Here is a 22,272-nt window from a genome sequence, read left to right as displayed (position 1 = left end):
GGCCTGCAGAGGGGGCTCTAAACACGACTTCAGGGGAGCTGCTCTCTCTGGTCAGGAGGAGGAAGTTAGTGGAGTGAGTTAGAGCCTGAACAAGGTTGAGAGAGGACATGTGGCGAGGAGCAGGGGATAGGAGCTCCATCTGAGCTCACCCCAGGCTTGAGCGCCAGTGAACGGGCACCGGAGCCCGAGGCTGTGTGGGTACTAAAGCCCCAGCAGCAGAATACGGAGGGCAGAAGACCACAGAACCTCTATCCCCTAGGTCTGCAGTTGATTCCACTTGTGGCATTTGCATCTGGGAGCTGTGAAACCTTAACATGCAGTCAAAGGAGCTCTCAATAAAAGAGGAACATACCATTATTAAGCTGAAAAATGAAAAATTCATTAGAGAGATAACAGAAATGTTAGGAGTGGCCAAATCAAAAGTTTGATACAGTGTGTAAAAAAGAGCGCACTGTGAACTTGGCAACTTAAAAATGACTGGACATCAATGGAAGATAACAGTGGTAGATAACTGCAGAATCATTTCCATAATGGAAAAAAAACATTCACAATATCCAAGTGAAGAACAATCTCCAGGAAATAGGTATTTCAGTATCTAAGTCTATCATAAAAAGAAGACTTCATGAGAGAAAATACAGAAGGTTGACCACAAGATGCAAACCACTAATCGGCCTTAAGAAAAGAAAGGCCAGACTAGACTTTGCCAAAAAAAACCTGTACTAGAATGATGGGAAGTAGAACGCATGGAGAAGGCTTGAAACGGCTCATGATCCGAAGCACACCACATCCTCTGTAAAACATGGTGGAAGCAGTGTGAAGGCCTGGGCATATATGGCTTCCAATGGCATGGGGTTACTAGTTTTTTTTTTTTTATAATGTGGCTGAAGAGAGAAACAGCCGGATCTATTCTCAAGTGTACAGGGATATACTTTCTGCTCAGATTCAACCAAATGCAGAAAGATTGATTGGTCGACGCTTCACAGTATAGATGAACAATGGCCCAAAACATACTGCAAAAGCACCCGAGGAGTTTAAGGCAAAGCATATTCTGCAATGGTGGAGTCAATCATCAGATCTCAAACCCATTGAGCATGCTGAAGTATTTCACTTGCTTATGACAAAACATATGCCAGAAAAACTGAAAAACAACTGAAGTCAGCTGCAGTAAAGGCCTGGCAAAGCATTACAAAAGAGGAAACCGAGCGTTTGGTGTCGTCCATGGCTTCCAGACTTCAGGCAGTCATTGCCTTCAAAGGATTCTCTACAAAGTATTAAAAATGAATATTTTATTTATTAAAAAAAGTTAATTTGTCCAATTACTTCTGAGCTCCTGAAATGAGGAGGCTTTGTAGAAAAATGGTTGCAATTCCTAAATGTTTCACTGGATATTTTTGTTCAAACCTTTTAATTAAACCCTGAACGTCTACACTTCAATTGCATCTTAGTTGTTTAATTTTAAATCCAAAATATTGGCATGCAGAACGCAAATCACAAAGATTTAGTCACTGTCCAAATATTTCTGGGCTTAACTGTATATATATATATATATATATATATATATATATATATATATATATATTTATTACCAGCAATTATGTACAGTTGTGTGAAAAACTGTTTGCCCCCTTCCTGATTTCCTATACTTTTGCATGTTTGTCATGCTTAAATGTTTCAGATTGCCAAACAAATCTAAATGTTAGACAAAGGAATCCAAACCTACAGGGTCCTGTGTGAAAAAGTGATTGGGCTACCCTTAGTAGCAACTGCAGAATTTTGAACCCCTTTGCAGAATTGCTGTAATTCAGCCACAATGGAGGTTTTCTGAGCATGATTTGCCTTCTAAGGTCATGGCATAGAATCTCAATCAGATTAAGGTAAGGACTTTGACAAAGCCACTTTAAAGTCTTAATTTTTGTTTTTACGAAGCCATTCAGAGGTGGACTTGATGGTGTGTTTTGGATCACTTTCCTTCTGCATAACCCAAGTGTGCTTCAGCTTAAGGTCACAAACAGATGGTCGGACATTCTTCTTCAGGATTTTTTAGTAGACAGCAGAATTCAATGTAATGGAACATACACCTTTCAAGCAGCTCAACTTTTGTCTTGTCAGTCTACAGAGTATTCTCCCAAAAGTCTTGGTGATCATCAAAATGTTTTTCGGCAAACCTGAGATGAGCCTTATGTTCTTCTTGCTCAGCAGTGGTTTTCATCTTAAAACTCTGCCATGCAGGCTATTTTTACCCAGTCTCTTATGGCAGTGTCATGAACACTGACCTTAACAGAGACAAGTGAGGCCTGCAGTTCTTTGGATGTTGTTGTGGGGTCTTTTGTGACCTCTTGGATGAGTAGTTATTGAACTCTTTGAGTAATTTTGGTCGGTCATCCACTCCTGGGAAGGTTCACCACTGCTCCCTGTTTTCACCAATGTGGATAATGGTTTTCACTGTGGTTCGCTGGAGTCCTAAAGCTTTATAAATGGCTTTATAACTTTTTCCAGACTGATAGATCTCATTTACTTTGTTTCTCACTTGTCTCCAAATTTCTTTGGATCGCAGCATGATGTCGATTTCACTTTGTCAGGTAGGTCCTATTTAAATCATTTCTTGATTGAGAAAAAGTGTGACAATAATCTGGCCTGGGTGTGGCTAGGGAATTTAAACTTGGCTTCCAAACATGTAATAAACCAGTTCACTTATGCTTTAAAGCGGGGGTGGGGCAATCAGTTTTTCAAACTAGGACCTGTAGGTTTGGATCTCCTTTTCCCTTAATAATAAAGACCTTTATTTAAAAAACTGTATATTGTGCTTACTTGTATTATATTTGTCTAATATTTACATCTGTTTGGTGATCTGAAACATTTAAGTGTGCCGAAAATGCAAAGCAATAGGAAATCAGGAAGGGGCAAACACTTTTTCACACAACTGTATACTATCAGCAAATGTTTAACCCCTTAACAAATGCCGATATAGACTAAAAAGGTTACCGCTAAGGTGCCTTTTTTCCTCATAGCTGTTTTAAAACAGCAATCAGGAATGAGGATATAGCGCCTGCCAGAGTTGTACAGATATATGCTAATCATTGTTTATTATCCTTAATTATATTTGCCTCTTTCAATTTATTGTTTTGTGTGTTTTTAAGATCAATAAAGACTTCATATTTTTGTTTGAAATAGCATGCAAACCCTGAAATAAATTTGTAGACAAAGCCTTCACATACAGTAATTTGATATGTTTCATATTGTTTATCTAGGACAATATATTTCCACAGCATTTTAAACATATTACTTACAGGGTCGGACTGGCCCACTGGGAAATCGGAGCACCACAACTCCTGCCTCCTTCACATTTGTGCCTGCTCTGTCCTGTATTCCAATAGCGCGCACAGAGTGATGAGTGCGTTATTCTATACCCAGTGCCGTCAGGCCGTCTGCACTGCTCAGCAACAAGTGATGTGAAGTGAGCGCTTTCTCATCACCTGCTGCTGCCTCTATTGATCTCATTGCGCTCACCACTCTCTCAGCTGCGGAGTGGTCAATGAATTCAATAGAAGCCAGCAGCAGCAGGTGATGAGAAAGCACTCAGTTCACATCACTTGTTGCTGAGCAGTGCAGATGACCCGCCGGCACCGGGTATGGAATAACGCACGCTTAGCAAAGTCAGCACAATCACACACTGAGACTTCACACACACAGCATGGTAGCATCTACAACGGAGTTGAGTTTTTGAGGGAATGATGTCACCAGAAGGGACGGGGCCTCCTTCATTCCAGTGAAGACCCGATAGCAGTAAGCAGCACTGTGCTCAGGCTGCTGGAGTCAAGAGGAGGGAAATGAGGATCTGCACCATGGAGCCCTGTGAGGAGAGGACTGAGGAAGATGCACTATGGAGCCGTGTGATAAGAGGACTGAGGGGCTGCACAATGGACCCGTGTAGAGATGGTAATGAGGACCCAGGTCTCAGTGTGAATGTTCTGAGGATGTATTTTGGAAAAGGTTGATGTAACTTGAGTGGGACTTCCTAGGGAAGGCGATGAGGGGCTGTGTGGAGAAGGGGAGATGTTGAAGGGCTGTACAAACAAGGGGGATGATGAGGGGCTGTGCAAAGAAGGGGGACGATGACGGGCTGTGTGGAAAAGGGGTGGTGATGGGCTTTGTGGAAAAGGAGGGGATGATAGACTCTGTAGAAAGGGGGGGTGATGAAGGCAGCCTCAGTGACCTGCGGTAACCTCGATGACGTCACTGCTGCTCATTGACGCTGCGCTAGCAGCAGCTCAATCCTGAGTGGTTCTCAGCCTGGACGGTCGCATCTTGGCACCATCCAAGTTGAAAGCTATTTATCCCTAGACATGGATTATGGTGTGGGACAGAACAATGGAGAGGTGAGGGATATTATTATTTATTTTTGTTTTATTACAGGAGATGAGGGATTCAATGGAATGGGTGATGACGTGAGTATGGTTTAATTTAGAATCATTAAAAAACACTGTCTCATTGTTTCAATTAAAGGACTTTTTCTGGCTGTGTGTTTACTTACAATATACACACATGGTCCAAATTGTTGGTACCCCTCATTTAATGACAGAAAAACCCACAATGATGACAGAAATAACTTGAATCTGACAAAAGTAATAATAAATAAAAAATCTCTGAAAATGAACAAATGAAAGTCAGACATTGCTTTTCAACCATGCTTCCACAGAATTGAAAAAAAAAAATAAAAACTCATGAAATAGGCCTGGACAGAAATGATAGCACTCTTAACTTAACATTTTGCTGCACAACCTTTTGAGGCAATCACCGCAATCGTGCATCAGCGGAAGAAGACAATGTCGAATCGCGCATTTTGGTCGGAGACAGGGCTGTTTGACTCCCTGCTAAGGTAAACAAAACTATATGCACCTTTCTTCTTTTGGTATTATGCTTATTTAAACCTGCAACATTGTTTAGAATCATAGAATCGTAGAGTTGGAAGGGACCTCCTGGGTCATCTCGTCCAACCCCCTGCTCAAAGCAGGATTCGCTAAATCATCCCAGTCAGATGTCTGTCCAGCCTCTGTTTGAAGACTTCCATTGAAGGAGAACTCACCACTTCTCATGGCAGCTTGTTCCACTCATGCATCACTCTGTCAAAAAGTTTTTTCTAATATCTAATCTGTGTCTCCTCCCATTCAGTTTCATCCCATTGCTTCTAGTCTTTCCTTGTGCAAATGAGAATAAAGTTGATCCTTCTACAATGTGACAGCCCTTTAAATATTTGTAGACAGCTATTAAGTCTCCTCTCAGTCTTCTCTTTTGCAAACTAAACATTCCCAAATCCTGCAACCTTTCCTCATAAGACAGGGTTTGCAGACCAGTCACCATTCTGGTCGCTCTTTTCTGAACTTGCTCCAGTTTGTTGATGTCTTTTTTAAAATGTGGTGCCCAAAACTGGACACAATATTCCAGATGAGGTCTGACCAAAGAGGAGTAGAAGGAAATAATGACTTAGCGTGATCTAGACTGTATGCTTCTGTTAATACATCCTAGAATTGCATTTGCCTTTTTTGCTGCTGCATCACACTGTTGACTCATATTCAGTCTGTGATCTATTAGTATACCCAAGTCTTTTTCACATGTGCTGTCACTTAGCCCTATTCCTCCAATTCTGTATATGCTTTTTTCATTTTTATTGCCCAGATGTAGTACTTTGCATTTTTCCCTGTTAAAAACCATTCTGTTAGTTGCTGCCCACTTCTCCAGTTTATTTATATCTTTTTGAATCCTCTCTCTCTTCTCTAGTATTAGCTATCCCTCCTAGCTTTGTGTCATCAGCAAATTTAATCAGTTTACCCTCAATTCCTTTATCTAAATCGTTGATAAAGATGTTGAACAATACAGGGCCCAGGACAGAGCCCTGTGGTACCCCACTTGAGACATTCTTCCAACTGGATGTGCAGCCATTTACGACCACTCTTTGGGTCCGATCACTAAGCCAGTTATGAATCCACCTAACAGTTGCCTTGTCCATTCCATACTTAGTCATTTTTTCAATAAGGATTTTATGAGATACTTTGTCAAATGCTTTGCTGAAGTCAAGATATACTATATCTACAGCATTTCCTTGATCCACCAAATCAGTGATTCCGTCATAGAAGGAAATTAAGTTAGTCTGACATGACTTATTAGTTACAAACCCATGCTGACTCTGTTTAATCACTTCATTCTTATCCAGGTACTGACATACATGTTGTTTAATAATTTGTTCAAAGATCTTTCCTGGTATAGAAGTCAGACTCACCGGCCTATAGTTGCCTGGGTCCACCTTCTTCCCCTTTTTGAAGATAGGAACAACATTTGCTCTTCTCCAGTCTTCTGGGACTTCTCCTGTTCTCCAAGAATTTTCAAAGATTATGGAGAGGGGTTCAAAAATTTCTTCTGCTATCTCCTTCAGAACTCTGGGGTGTAATTCATCTGGACCTGGAGACTTGAATTCATTTAGGTTAGCTAAGTGTTTCCTCACTATCTTTCTGTTTATAGATATCCTGGATTCTTCTATTCCCTTAATAGGACAGTGAAGAACGGTTGATGTTACATTTCCTTTCTGAGAGAAAACAGATGGAAAATAGGAATTTAAAAGTTCGGCCTTCTCAACATCCTGTCTTACCATTTCATCATTTTCATCCTGTAAAAATCCTATAGCATCTTTGACTTTTCTTTTACTTTTGACATATCCCCCAAATCCTTTATTATTGCTTTTGACATCTCTTGCAAGCCTCAATTCATTGTCAGCTTTAGCTAATCTGATTTTTGCCCTGCAGGTTCTGCAGACAGCATTATATTCTTCTTTAGATATGCCTCCCTCTTTCCATTTTATAAACATTTTTTTCTTCCTTTTTAGCATGTGCTTAAGTTCTGTGTTCATCCATCCTGGCTTCCTTAAATGCTTCCTATTCTTCCCTCTTTTCGGAATTGTTAACAATTGTGCTTTGAGAATTTCATTTTTCAAGATTTCCCATCCTTCCTGGACATTTTTGTCTTTAAGGATATCCAGCCATTGGATCCCTCCAATTCTCTTTCTGAATCCCTTAAAATCTGCCTTTCTGAAATCTAACCTTGACGTCTGAGTCTTCACAGGTCTTCCTCCTCTAGTTATTCAAAATTCTAAAATATCATGGTCGCTACCTCCTAGGGTCCCAGCCATTTTTACCTCCTCAACCATTTCCTCCCTGTTTATAAGGATTAGATCCAAGGTAGCAGTTCCCCTTGTTTTCTCCCCTACCTTTTGGAAGATAAAGTTGTCAGCAAGAGAGGATAAGAATTTCCTTGACCTGTTAGTTTTGCCTGAGAGAGATTCCCAACAAATGTCTGAATAGTTGAAATCTCCCATGACAACTATGTCATATTTTTTGGAGAACTTGGCCATTTGATGCATAAAGAGTTCATCCATATCTTCAGCTTGCACAGGCGGCCTGTAGTAAATGCCTACAATGGTGTCCTTTCCATTGTTCTGTCCTTGTATTCTTACCCAAACAGTTTCCACAGAACTCCCAGTCTCTGAAGCTTGGATCTCTGTGCAGATACACGCGTTTCTAACACACAATGCAACACTTCCTCCTCGTTTATCAAGTCTGTTTCTTGCAAATAAGTTGTATCCTTCTAGTCTTGTATTCCAATCATGTGTATTGTCCCACCAAGTTTCAGTGATTCCAATGACATCATATTTCTTTTCCTGTGTTAGTAGTTCCAATTCTCCTTGTTTGTTGCCCATGCTTTGTGCATTAGTATAGAAACATTTTAGTTTGTGATTGATTTCTCTTTCTCCAATATTTTTATTAATTAGATTCTTTTGTCTTTGTTCTTCCTTTCCACTTCTAATAGCAGAGTTCTCAATAATAATAATAATAATAAATTTTATTTTTATAGCGCCGACATATTCCGCAGCACTTTACATTTCAGAGGGGATTTGTACAGACAATAGACATTACAGCATAACAATAATCACATACAGTAGATTATAACAAATACCAAGAGGAGTGAGGGCCCTGCTCGCAAGCTTACAGTCTATGAGGAAAGAGGTAGACACGAAAGGTGGGTGGTAACAGTTGCCCTGATTGTATGGACCAGCCATAATGTTAAGTGTGTAACAGTACAGACACAGAGGGCTAATGGATGCATAAAGCATGTGGGAACATGATGCTGGGAACCTGGTTATGGTAAAATTTGTGGCTCTGCCACACAGGGATAGGTTAGGTTAATGTGTTGAGGCGATAGGCCAGTCTGAATAAATGCGTTTTCAGGACACGCTTAAAATTGTGGGGACTGGGGACTAATCGTATTGACCTGGGAAGTGCATTCCAAAGAATTGGCGCGGCACGTGTAAAGTCTTGGAGACGGGAGTGGGAGGTTCTGACTATTGAGGATACTAACCTCAGGTCATCAGCAGAACGGAGGGCGCGGGTAGGGTGGTATACTGAAACAAGGGAGGAGATGTAGGGTGGTGCTGAGCCATGGAGGGCTTTGTGGGTGAGGGTAATAAGTTTATACTGAATTCTGGAGTGGATGGGTAGCCAGTGTAATGACTGGCACAAGGTAGAGGCATCGGTGTAACGATTGGTGAGGAATATGATCCTGGCTGCAGCATTCAAGACAGATTGGAGAGGGGAGAGTTTTGTAAGAGGGAGACCGATTAGAAGAGAGTTACAATAGTCGAGACGAGAATGAATAAGAGAAACAGTAAGAGTTTTTGCAGAGTCAAAAGTAAGAAAAGGTCGAATTCTAGAAATGTTTTTGAGGTGCAGATGACAAGAGCGAGCCAGTGATCGAATGTGGGGGGCAAAGGAAAGCTCGGAATCAAGTATGACCCCAAGACAGCGGGCATGTTGCTGGGGAGTAATAGTGGAACCACAGACGGAAATGGCAATGTCGGGTGTAGGTACATTAGTAGCGGGAGGAAACACAAGGAGTTCAGTCTTTGATAGGTTCAGTTTCAGATATAGTGAGGACATGATATTAGACACAGCGTTTAGACAATCGCCAGTGTTTTCTAGAAAGGCTGGCGTGATGTCAGGAGAAGAAGCGTATAATTGGGTGTCATCAGCATAGAGATGGTACTGGAAACCAAATCTACTGATTGTTTGACCAATAGCATTTGTCAGTTGTATGGCTTTTTCTGGTTTTTTGCTTCCCTTCCCAAGTTGTTCTAGTTTAAAGTTCTCCTTACAAGTGTAGCAAGGCGACTTCCAAATACATGTTTTCCAGTCTTCGTAAGGTGCACCCCATCTCTAGCAAGTAGTCCATCGTAAAGGTAATTCACTCAGTGATCCATAAATCCAAATCGTTGCTGATGGCACCATCGACGTAGCCAGTTGTTCACCTGCAGAATCTTATTCCACCTCTTTGTTCCATGGCCATCCACTGGGAGGATGGAAGAGAAGACCACCTGCGCTCCCAGTTCTTTCACTTTCTTGCCTAAGTCTTCAAAGTCTCTGCAGATGGTTTCCAGGTCGTTTCTTGCGGTGTCATTTGTCCCCACATGTAGTAGCAGGAATGGGTAGTCATCTGTAGGTCTGAAGAGTCCTGATATCCTGTCAGACACATCTTTAATTTTTGCACCTGGAAGACAGCACATTTCTCTTGAAGTTATATCCGGTCTGCAGATAGCGGCCTCTGTTCCTCTCAACAGGGAATCCCCCATGACCACCACTCTCCGTTTCTTCTTCACAACGTTTTTCTTTCTCCATCCAGGAGGACTCTGAAGGCGTACAAGGTTGCTGTTTGTAGACAAAGTCTTATCCTGATGTATTTCTTCATTGGTTTCCTGTGTGAGAGCCTGGTACTGGTTCCTGAGAAGTATGGGTGCTGACTGCCTTCTGATCCTCCTGCTTCTCTGGGTCACATGTCTCCATTCCTCTGTTTCTTCAGGTGCACTTCGAATTTCTTCTCTTTCTGTAACATGAAGAGATAATTCTGCTCTGTCTAAGAACTCTTCACCTTCCTTAATGATCTTCAACGTAGCTAACCTCTCTTCGAGATTTTGCAACTTTTCCTCCAACAGGGACACAAGCTTGCATTTGTGGCATGTGAAGTTTGGCTTTTCCACCGGTAAGTCTGTGAACATGTAGCAAGAAGTGCAGCTCACCAAATGGCTCCTGGCCTCTTCCATATTTAGATTTCTTAAAAACGATGAAACGATGCACTAAGGCACTTTCTGGGTTGTTTCCAGTAGCCAGTGTTTACATCTGTATGTTTACCTTTTTGTATACCATTTTGAACTAAAGCATTTTATTAAGGATTTTTTATACATTGTTAGCAAGGTATACTTCTGGTTTATGTTGTAAACAACTATGAAAAGGTTAAATTAATGGTAAAATCTAGCAAGCTATTTTACCATTTAGATTTGGGCTAATATTAACCCCTTTACTCCCAAGGGTGGTTTGCATGTTAATGCCCGGGCCTATTTATACAATTCTGACCACTGTCCCTTTATGAGGTAATAACTCTGGAACGCTTCCATGGATCCTGGTGATTCTAACATTGTTTTCTTGTGACATATTGTACTTCGTGTTAGTGGTAAAATTTCATTCAAATAACTTGCTTTTATTTGTGAAAAAAATGGAAATTTGGCACAAATTTTGAAAATTTTGCAATTTTTCAAATTTGAATTTGTATGCCCTTAAATCACAGAGATATGGCACACAAAAAACTTAAGTAACATTTCCCACATGTTTACTTTACATCAGCACAATTTGGGAACCAAAATTTTTTTTGTTAGGAAGTCAGAAGGGGTAAACTTTGACCAGCAATTTCTCATTTTTACAACACCATTTTATTTTTAGGGACCAGATCACATTTGAAGTCACTTTGAGGGGTCTCTATGATAGAAAATGCCCAAAAGTGACACCATTCTAAAAACTGCACCCCTCAAGGTGCTCAAAAACACATTCAAGAAGTTTATTAACCCTTCAGGTGCTTCACAGGAATTTTTTGAATGTTTAAAAAATTAACATTTAACTTTTTTCCACAAAAAAAATTATTTCAGGTCCAATTTTTTTAATTTTACCAATGGTAACAGGAGAAATTGGACAGCAAAAGTTATTGTGCAATTTGTCCTGAGTACGCTGATACCTGACATGTGGGGGGGAAACCACTGTTTCGGCGCATGGAAGAGCTCGGAAGGGAACGAGCGCCGTTTGACTTTTTCAATGCAAAATTGGCTGGAATTGAGATTGGGCTCCATGTCAAGTTTGGAGTGCCCCTGATGTGCCTAAACAGTGGAAACTCCTCACAAGTGACCACATTTTGGAAACTAGACCCCCCAAGGAACTTATCTAGAAATGTGGTGAGAACTTTGAACCCCCAAGGGCTTCACAGAAGTTTATAACGTACAGCCGTATAATTAATATTTTCCACAAAAATTACCATTTCACCCCCAATTTTTATTTTCCCAAGGGTAACAGGACCCCAAAAGTTATTGTGCGATTTGTCCTGAGTACGCTGATACCCCATATGTGGGGGTAAACAACTATTTGGGCACATGGCAGAGCTCAGAAGGGAAGCAGCGCCAATTGACCGTTTTGGCTGGAATTGAGATCGGACGCCATGCTGCATTTGGAAAGCACCTGATGTGCCAAAACAGTGGAAATCCCCCACAAATGACCCCATTTTGGAAACTAGACCCCAAACAAACTTGTCTAGATGTGTGGTGAGCACTTTGAACCCCCAGAAGTTCATGACGCCCGGGCATGAAAATAAAAGTATCATATTTTTTCCACAAACATGATCTTTTAGTCCCCAATTTTTTTTATTTTACCAAGGATAACAGGAGAAATTGGACCCCAAAAGTTGTTGTCCAATTTTTCCTGAGTTCGCTGATATCCCATATGTGGGAGAAAACTATTGTATGGGCACACGTCGGGGCTCGAAAGGGAAGTAGTGACGTTTTGGAATGCAGACTTTGATGGAATGGTCTGCGGGTGTCAGGTTGCCTTTGGAGAGCTCCTGATGTGCCAAAACAGTGGAAACCCCCCTCAAATGACCTCATTTTGGAAACGAAACCCCCCAAGGAACTTATCTAGATGTGTGGTCAGCACTTTGAACCCCCAAGTGTTTCACAGAACTTTATAACGCCCGGGCGTTAAAATAAAAAAATCATATTTTTTCCACAAACATGATCTTTTAGTCCCCAATTTTTTTTATTTTACCAAGGGTAACAGGAGAAATTGGACCCCAAAAGTTGCTGTCCAATTTGTCCTGAGTACGCTGATACAGTCATATGTAAAAGTTTGGGCACCCCTATTAATGTTAACCTTTTTTCTTTATAACAATTTTGGTTTTTGCAACAGGTATTTCAGTTTCATATATCTAATAACTGATGGACTCAGTTATATTTCTGGATTCAAATGAGGTTTATTGTACTAACAGAAAATGTGCAATCTGCATTTAAACAAAATTTGACCGGTGCAAAAGTATGGGCACCCTTATCATTTTCTTGATTTGAACACTCCTAACTACTTTTTACTGACTTCCTGAAGCACTAAATTGGTTTTGTAACCTCATTGAGCTTTGAACTTCATAGCCAGGTGTATCAAATCATGAGAAAAGGTATTTAAAGTGGCCACTTGCAAGTAGTTCTCCTATTTGATTCTCCTATGAAGAGTGGCATCATGGGCTCCTCAAAACAACTCTCAAATGATCTGAAAACAAAGATTATTCAACATAGCTTTTCAGGGGAAGGATACAAAAAGTTGTCTCAGAGATTTAACCTGTCAGTTTCCACTGTGAGGAACATAGTAATGAAATGGAAGAACACAGGTACAGTTCTTGTTAAGCCCAGAAGTGGCAGGCCAAGAAAAATATCAGAAAGGCAGAGAAGAAGAATGGTGAGAACAGTCAAGGACAATCCACAGACCACCTCCAAAGACCTGCAGCATCATCTTGCTGCAGATGGTGTCACTGTGCATCGGTCAACAATACAGCGCACTTTGCACAAGGAGAAGCTGTATGGGAGAGTGATGCGAAAGAAGCCGTTTCTGCAAGCACGCCACAAACAGAGTCGCCTGAGGTATGCAAAAGCACATTTGGAAAAGCCAGTTACATTTTGGAAGAAGGTCTTGTGGACTGATGAAACAAAGATTGAGTTGTTTGGTCATACAAAAAGGCGTTATGCATGCGCTGTATTGTTGACCGATGCACAGTGACACCATCTGCAGCAAGATGATGCTGCAGGTCTTTGGAGGTGGTCTGTGGATTGTCCTTGACTGTTCTCACCATTCTTCTTCTCTGCCTTTCTGATATTTTTCTTGGCCTGCCACTTCTGGGCTTAACAAGAACTGTACCTGTGTTCTTCCATTTCCTTACTATGTTCCTCACAGTGGAAACTGACAGGTTAAATCTCTGAGACAACTTTTTGTATCCTTCCCCTGAAAAACTATGTTGAATAATCTTTGTTTTCAGATCATTTGAGAGTTGTTTTGAGGAGCCCATGATGCCACTCTTCATAGGAGAATCAAATAGGAGAACTACTTGCAAGTGACCACTTTAAATACCTTTTCTCATGATTTGATACACCTGGCTAGGAAGTTCAAAGCTCAATGAGGTTACAAAACCAATTTAGTGTTTCAGGAAGTCAGTAAAAAGTAGTTAGGAGTGTTCAAATCAAGAAAATGATAAGGGTGCCCATACTTTTGCACCGGTCAAATTTTGTTTAAATGCAGATTGCACATTTTCTGTTAGTACAATAAACCTCATTTGAATCCAGAAATATAACTGAGTCCATCAGTTATTAGATATATGAAACTGAAATACCTGTTGCAAAAACCAAAATTGTTATAAAGAAAAAAGGTTAACATTAATAGGGGTGCCCAAACTTTTACATATGACTGTATCCCATATGTGGGAGAAAACTACTGGTTGGGCACATGTCGGGGCTCGGAAGGGAAGTAGTGACGCTTTGGAATGCAGACTTTGATGGAATGGTCTGCGGGTGTCATGTTGCCTTTGGAGAGCCCCTGATGTGCCTTAACTGTGGAAACCCCCCACATGTGGCACCATTTTGGAAACTAGACCCCCCAAGAAACTTATCTAGATGTGTGGTAAGCACTTTTAACCTCCAAGTGCTTCACAGAAGTTTATAACGCAGGGCCATAAAAATCATATTTTTATCCACAAAAATGATATTTTTGCCCCCAATTTTTTATTTTCCCAAGTTTAACAGGAGAAATTGGACCCCAAAATTTGTTGTGCAATTTGTCCTGAGTAGACTGATACCCCATATGTGAGGGTAAACCACTGTTTGGGCACATGGCAGAGCTTGGAAGGGAAGGAGCACCGGTTGACTTTTTGAACGCAGAATTGGCTGGAATTGAGTTCAGACGCCATGTTGCGTTTGGAGACCTCTTGATGTGCCCAAACAGTGGAAACCCCGCAATAGTAACTACAACCCTAACCCCAACACACCCCTAACCCGAATCTCAGCCCTAGCCCTAACCCTAAGGGTGTGTGCACACGTTGCGGATTCTGCTACGGATCCACAGCGGATTTGGCCCTGCAGATCTGCAGCAGTTTCTGCTGCATTGTACAGTATCTTTATATTCAATGGCAAATGAAAAACGCAATGCACATGCTGCGGATTTTTCCGTGTGGATTTGCTGCGGATTTAAATCCTCAGCATGTCACTTCTTTGTGAGGAATCCACAGCAGTTTGACACCTACTCCATTACCAGGTGTCAAAACGCAGGGGAAAACTGCAGGTAATCCGCACCAAATCCGAAGGTAAAACACAGGTCATTTGACCTGCGGATTTAGCCAAATCTGCGCAGAAAAATCCACAGCAGAATCTGCATCATGTACACACAGCCTTATCCTAACCCTCGCCCTAGCCCTAACGGGAAAATGGAAATAAATATATATTTTTTAAAATTTTATTATTTTTTCCTAACTAGGGGGGTGATAAAGGGGGGTTTGATTTACTATTTTTAAGACGCTTTTTATTGTAAAACTAGTTTTTGCATCACCACATTTTGAGAGCTATAATTTTTCCATATTTTGACCCACAGAGTCATGTGAGGTCATAGTTTTTGCGGGAAGAGTTGATGTTTTTATTGGTACCATTTTCTGGTATGTTTCATTTTTTGATCGCTTTTTATTTTGATTTTTGGGACCCAGAATGAACAAAAACCAGCATTTCATGAATTTCTTTTGGGGGATGCGTTTACACTGTTCTGTGTGTGGTAAAATTGATAAAGCGGTTTTATTCTTCGGGTCATTACGATTACAGGGATACCTCATTTATGTCTTTCTTTAATGTTTGGCGCTTTTATGCAATGAAAGCCATTTTATATAAAAGATAATAATTTTTGCATCGCTTTATTCTGTGAACTATAACTTTTTTTATTTTTTGGCGATGACACTGTATGGTGGCTAATTTTTTGAGGGACAAGATGACGTTTTCAGCGGTACCATGGTTATTTATATTCATCTTTTTGATCTCGTATTATTGAACTTTTTGTTCGGTGGTATGATGATAAAGCATTGTTTTTGCTTCTTTTTTTAAGGGGTTAGCTAAAGGGGCTAACTAGTGGGGCAGTTTTATAGGCTGGGTCGTTACGGACGTGGCGATACTAAATATGTGCATTTTTATCTTTTTTTTATTCACAAAAAAATGAATTTATTGGGAAATTTATTTTTTTTAATTTATTTGGAGATTTTTTATAAATTATTTTTACAAGTGTGGTTTTTTTTCACTTTATTACATTGTCCCGGGGGGGACATCACTATCTAGTGTCTGATCGCTGATCTGACACTTCACACAGCGCTGTGTCAGATCAGCGATCTGACAGGCACTGCTGCAGGCTTCCTCGTGCCTGCTCTCAGCAGGCACTGTGGAAGCCGCCTCTCTGCAGGCCCCCGAAGGCCCCCGAAGGCCATATTGGATCCGGGGGCCTGCAGGGAGGAGGACCCTCATAGCAAAGCAGCAGATTGCGCTGCTCCGGGGGTCGCAGGGAAGCACGGACGGAGCCCCCTCCCTGCGTGCTTCTCTCCTATTCCCCCCGTACACTGCAGTCATGTTTGATCACAGTGTGCCAAGGGTTAATGTGCCGGGGGCGGTCCGTGACGACCCTGACACATAGTGCCGGGTGTGAGCTGTGATAATCAGCTGACACCCGGCCGCGATCAGTGGCACTCCCCCGTGAGCGCCGCTGATCGCGCTGAACATACTATTCACTCCTTGGGACTTCGGTCCCAGGTCATATGGATGGAATACTACGTCCAATGTAGGAAAGGGGTTAATTACCCAACAGTGAGCAGTGAGATTGCATGTCTCTATGACGCGAGGCATCCGGTATATTAGTTTTGTTAGTTTTGTATTTTTTGGGAATTTTTTTGAAAATTGAATAAAAATGATTATTTTATAAATTCCTTTTCCTTCTGTTATTTTGGAGGTTTGGTTATAAGACTGTCATGCACATGACAGTGTGGCAAACAATGGAAGTTCGGGTTCTCCCATTCAAGTGAAAGGGGTCCGGGTACTGTTCTGGTACCCAAAATCAAACTTTTTTTTAACTGTTCAAATGAACCTGCCGGACCCGAATATCCAGGGGTCCACTAATTTCTAATTCTGTGTCAAGTGTGTGTAAGTCATGTGTCTAGCATGTGACTGGTGTGCATGTATCCTGTGTCTAGCAACGCCATGCCATACCCTGTGGACAGCGCTTGATTGGAGCCAATTTCATCCTACAACAGAACAATGACCCAACGCACACCTCCAAATTATGCAAGAACTATTTAGGGAAGAAGCAGGCAGCTGGTATTCTATCCGTAATAGAGTGGCCACCGCAGTCACAAGATCTCAACCCCATTGAGCTGTTGTGGTAGCACCTTGACCGTATGGTACATAAAAAGTGCCCATCAAGCCAAACCAACTTGTGGGAGAGGCTTCTGGAAGCATGGGGTGAAATTTCTCCAGATTACCTCAGAAAATTAACTGCGAGAATGCCAAAGGTCTGCAATGCTGTAATTGCTGCAAAGGGAGCATTCTTTATCGAAAGCAAAGTTTGAAGGAGAAAATTATTATTTCAAATAAAAAATCTTTTTTTTTTAACCTTGTCAATGTCTGGACTAGATTTTAAATTCATTTGGCAACTCATTTGATTAATGAAAGTATGAGTTTTCATGGAAAACACAAAATTGCCTGGGTGACCCCAAACTTTTGAACGGTAGTGTATATATCCTGTGATTAGCATGTGACTGATTTTGTATGTGTCCTGTGTCTAGCGTGTGACTGGTGTGTATGTATCCTGTGTCTATCATGTGACTGGTGTGTATGTATGCTGTGTCTAGCGTTTGACTGGTGTGATTTATTCTGTGTCTAGCGTGTGACTGGTGTGTATGTATCCTGTGTCTAGCATGTGGCTGGTGGGTATGTATCCTGTGTCTAGCGTGTGACTGGTGTGTATGTATCCTATGTCTAGCATGTGACTGGTGTGTATGTATCTTGTGTCGAGTGTGTGACTGGGGTGTATATATCCTGTGTCTAGTGTGTATGTATCCTGTGTCTAGCATGTGACTAGTGTTTATGTATCCTGTGTCTAGTGTGTATGTATCCTGTGACTAGCATGTGACTGGTGTGTATGTGTCCAGTGTCTAGCGTGTGACTGGTGTGTATGTGTCCTGTGTCTAGCATGTGACTGGTGTGTATGTGTCCTATGTCTAGCGTGTGACTGGTGTGTATGTGTCATATGTCTAGTGTGTGTATGTGGCACATGTCTAATTAATACAATCTTTCTCTGCTTATGGAATAAAATTGTTTTCGACCGCACTTGTTTTGTTCACACAAAATTATCTGCTGCCAATAAGGATGTTTTTAAATCAAGCATAATAATCATTGCACCCAACAAATGAGCGTTTTGCTGGTTTGTCAGGTAATTGGTTGAACAGGTATATAGTTGGAAACTATTCCCTGATTATCAGCTTGACTATATGGAAGCTAAGGGAAGACTCTTCAGCTAGTACCCCGTAAGCATGTTGGGCCCCAAGACTAATTTTCTCAAACTACTCCAGTACGACACTATAATATTTTTACATGTAAACACTACACTTCAATTATTGAAAATTCTAAAAGATATAAGATTTAAAGGCATTTATCTTGTTCTAGAAAAAGTTAGAAAGTAATTACTAATGCTGTAGGCATCACTGAACCATTTTTATCATAAAATACTGGAAATGAGTGCATACATTTGATGCAAATCAAATTGGTGCACATATTTTAGAATTTGCTCAATCCAGTGAATTTGAACAATTTGCTATTCAATTTGCATGAATTGCCTAAAATGCCTGCCACCATTTTACACACACAAAAGATTACATCTGCCAGAGAAGTCTCACATGACCTCCATACAATGATTATCAGCTATGACATTGCATTGTATAGCACAGCCAATCAGGAAGAATTTTCATGGCCTGTATAAAAGCATAAGCAGGAAACGCAGCAGCTATTTTGGGGTAAATCTGGATAGAGAAAGGATGTAACAATTCACAGCTCATCAATAATTATAGGGAAAGGAAACCATAAAACATTGAATAAACATTACAAATAGTGTGTGACTGCACAGCAGGGAAGGACGCATACTAACTGTCTACCATGTGTTTGTGTTAAAGTGCTTGAAATATGTTGGATACAGTCATAGTAAAGTAGCTCTCAGACTGTTATACATGTGTTTTCAGGGCAAATGAAACACTTGTGATTTGCCACAAATTGATTTGATACAAAAATTCTGAAAAATTTTGGTGAACCTGGCAAATTCAAATTTCAAATGATATGCTTATCTCTAGAAACGAATTGATACTGTGATGAATATATGCCATGAGTGGTCAGCAAAATAAAACTAATGGCCACAGACCACTTAAAATATTCTAGACAATATTAGTCATTCATTTAGACATGTTAAAATTAAGTCTCAATAGTAAAAACAAAATTGAATATAAAGAAGGTTGCCCTACCCACTTTGTTCCTTCTGGTCCATAAATCATTCTCTGTCCATTAATGCTTCCAGTGTTTGATGATGGTGTGTTCCCATTGGAATTAAATCTTGATGACAGATTGGGAGTTCCATTATTACCTAGAAATTACATAAAATATACTGTGTTTATAGACTATATAGTCATGATATTTGATTATTCAACTCTCAACCTCCCTAACATCAATAAAATCCCTATGACGCAATTACCAGATGTAGGCAAAATAAATTTGTAATATTCTATTTAAAAAATTAAAAAAAGGATTTAAAAAAAGATGGACAGATGCAAATAAAATTCTACCTATTAAAATTGATAACTATCCTAAGAGAAAGCATTATTTCTAAAATATTTCTTCCACCAATAATGTACTACTGCTAAAAGGTTTATCAACTTAACAAATACATGCACAAAAAAATAATTGCAATTTGTCGCTTTGTTCCTTTTCTGCTTTGATTATATTCTATCTTGTTTTGCTAATTGAGATACAAATTCTTCAGGTATCGCAGGAAAGCAGTTAATTGCCCTTCTCTTTCACAAAACTGTGTGTGTGGCTACAAGACTACTGGCTGCGGATGGACACTTACCCCTACAAATGTTTGCAGTAGGTGATAGAGAATACTGAAGGTAACCTGTCAGCAGGTGTTTGGACTCCAAATTTATATAATCTATATTAATCCCTTCACACCACAGCCCTTTTTCATTTTTGCGTTTCTGTCTTTCTCTCCCCTTTTCCCAGGGCGATAACTTATTTTTCCATAAATATTGTATGGCCATGTGAGGACTTATTTTCTTTGTGGGACAATTTGTACTTTTGAACGACACCATTGGTTTTACCATGTTATTTACTTGAAAACGGGTAAAAAAATTCCAAGTGCGGTGAAATTGCAAAAAAGTGCAATTCAACATGTGTTTTTTGGATTGCTTTTACCATATTCACCAAATGCTAAAACTGACCTGCCATTATGATTCTCCATGTCATTACGAGTTCGTAGATACCAAACATGTCTAGGTTGTTTTTTATTTGAGTTTACCGATTGGATTAATATTTTTTATTTCTTGAAAGATCAGGCGATTCTAAACGTGGCGCTACCAAATATGTCTATGTTTGATTTTTTTTAATTGTTTTATTTTGAATGGGGCAAATGGTGGGTGATTTGATCTTTTTTTTTTTTTTTAAATATTTTTAACCCCTTTTTTTACTTTTCACTTGCTTCAATAGTTTACATGGGAGACTAGAAGTTGTGATAATCCTATCTCTTCTGCTACACACAGGCGATGATCAGATCGCTTGTGTGTAGCAGAAATGCTCACTTGCTCTGAGCGCCGACTGCTTGGCGGCACTCATAGCAATTCTGCAATGACAACCACAAGGGTCTGCTTCAGACTTGGGTTGTCATGCCAACCCATCGACAACCCATGGTGATGTGACATGGGCGGGATTAGTGACGCACTTCCGGCAGCGTGACAGTGGCATTTAATAGATTAACAGCCGCCAATGGATCGTGAGTCCACCCGCGACTGTGTCGGGCACATGTCAGCTATTCAAAACAGCTAACATGTGCTGGGAAGAGAGAGACATGACTTGCGCAGTACATGTATGGCACATGTGAACGGGTTAAGTCATTGCAATGCTGAATAAGTTCAGAACTTTGCTTTAGCCATCCACATTTTCATTTCAGAGAAATCTTTTGTCCTATTTTTATGCTACTGCATTACATCTCTATTCCTCTTTCCCCATTCACTGCCGATCTGACAAGTCAATCTTCAGTGACCTGCTCCTCATTCCAACATCTCACGTAAGCACCATCATTCCTATGCATGTGCAGATCGATAGTTCAGCTTTTGCAAAGTCTTACTGAAGCACTAGGAGTGGCAGAAGGCTGGTAATAGACATGGAAAGAGGACGGAGAGATGCAATGGCAAAACCAAGCCCCCTGCACTTCTGGCTCATTAGCATAAAAATTGCAGAAGGCATTTCTCTAAAAAGGAAATATGGATTGCTAAAACAAAAGTATGGCTCAATTTAGCATTACAGCAACTTAACATATGTGATATTAGTATGGAGTACAAAATCCTGCTGATAGGTTTCCTTTAGGCAATGTTCAAACAATGCATTTTTGCTGCGTTTTCAACTGTAGACAAAACCTGCTCTCTTCACAGTAAAGATTCTGCTTAAAGAAAGTAGACTTGCTACATTTTTTGCTTTGCTTTTGGTGCGTTTATTTGTCTCTTGTGCATGCTGATACAGTTGTTCCTGAGTTTTCTGGATCAATAATGCAACAAAACCTGATGCCTGTGCTTTTGCACTTTCTCATTGCTTTCTATGGGAGAGAAAACGTTGCAAAAATGATGAAAGAAGTGACATGCTGCAGTAAATTTCATAGCTTTTTCTGGTACTGTAAAACAAAGCTTTAAATTTGCATTAAAAAAACACAATTTGCCAGTGGAAAATGGAATTTATTAGGAGAAAGTTAACCCTTGTGATCTCTACAAGATATTGAAAAAGACTAACAAAGAATATATCCACTAAATGTCCACAATATTGAAAAAAATGGCACTTCCATACAATTGCACAAAAAACAGTGGAGGCAGCTATTCTAACTGACACCCAAAAAGGAGAAGAGAACCATAAATATGACAAACAATTTTGTTTATTAAGCAGTAAAAATATTTAAAAGAGCTACCAATTATTTTCAACCAAACATATACCCCTGGGGGGCAGCATCAACTATAGCCCCCGGAAGAAGCAAGCGGGCGAAACGCGCGTTGGGGCGCAGGGACAGCATCACAAACGGCACATATCCTTGCTTATATTTTAAGTAAGCACACCATTATATTTGGGTATACTCATGCGTATAGCACTTATTTATTGGGCATGGATCAGGATAATTGGAGGTATATGACATTGAGGTACATAGTGAGCATGCATGGTTGTGGCTCGGTTTAATTGGATTCCTTTTTGCCATCCTCTTATTATACACTTATTATTGCTATAATTGGTGTGCTTATAATATTGTGCTCATACATTTTTTATGTTTATTGAGCGATATTATTATACAAAGACTATATTGTAAATCTATATATGCTATAGTTGATGCTGCCCCTAAGGGGTATATGTTTTGTTGAAAATAATTGGTAGCTCTTTTAAATATTTTTACTGCTTAATAAACAAAATTGTTTGTCATATTTATGGTTCTCTTCTCCTTTTTGGGTGTCAGTTTGAATAACAAAGAATATAGTCAAACTTATTTCTTGCTTAGTTTTAAAATTAGTTTCCAAGTT

The 22,272-nt window shown here is 40.1% G+C and overlaps 1 protein-coding gene across 1 annotated transcript in view; it reads right to left on the bottom strand.

Moving 5' to 3' along the window:
* The window catches only part of FNDC1 (fibronectin type III domain containing 1), a 383,993-nt gene that overhangs the window by 105,936 nt on the left and 255,785 nt on the right, over positions 1–22,272 (bottom strand). Inside the window, exon 9 of the mRNA XM_073545156.1 lies at positions 18,973–19,091. Coding sequence (XP_073401257.1) covers positions 18,973–19,091 — 119 coding nt within the window. The remainder of the gene's footprint in view (positions 1–18,972; positions 19,092–22,272) is intronic.

This window comes from Dendrobates tinctorius, unplaced genomic scaffold (assembly GCF_039654945.1).
Source record: "Dendrobates tinctorius isolate UK_male_01 unplaced genomic scaffold, ASM3965494v1 ptg000140l, whole genome shotgun sequence".
Lineage (NCBI taxonomy): Eukaryota > Metazoa > Chordata > Amphibia > Anura > Dendrobatidae > Dendrobates > Dendrobates tinctorius.
The sequence above is the reverse complement of the archived record's forward strand: the minus strand, read 5'-3'. Positions and strand labels throughout refer to the sequence as shown.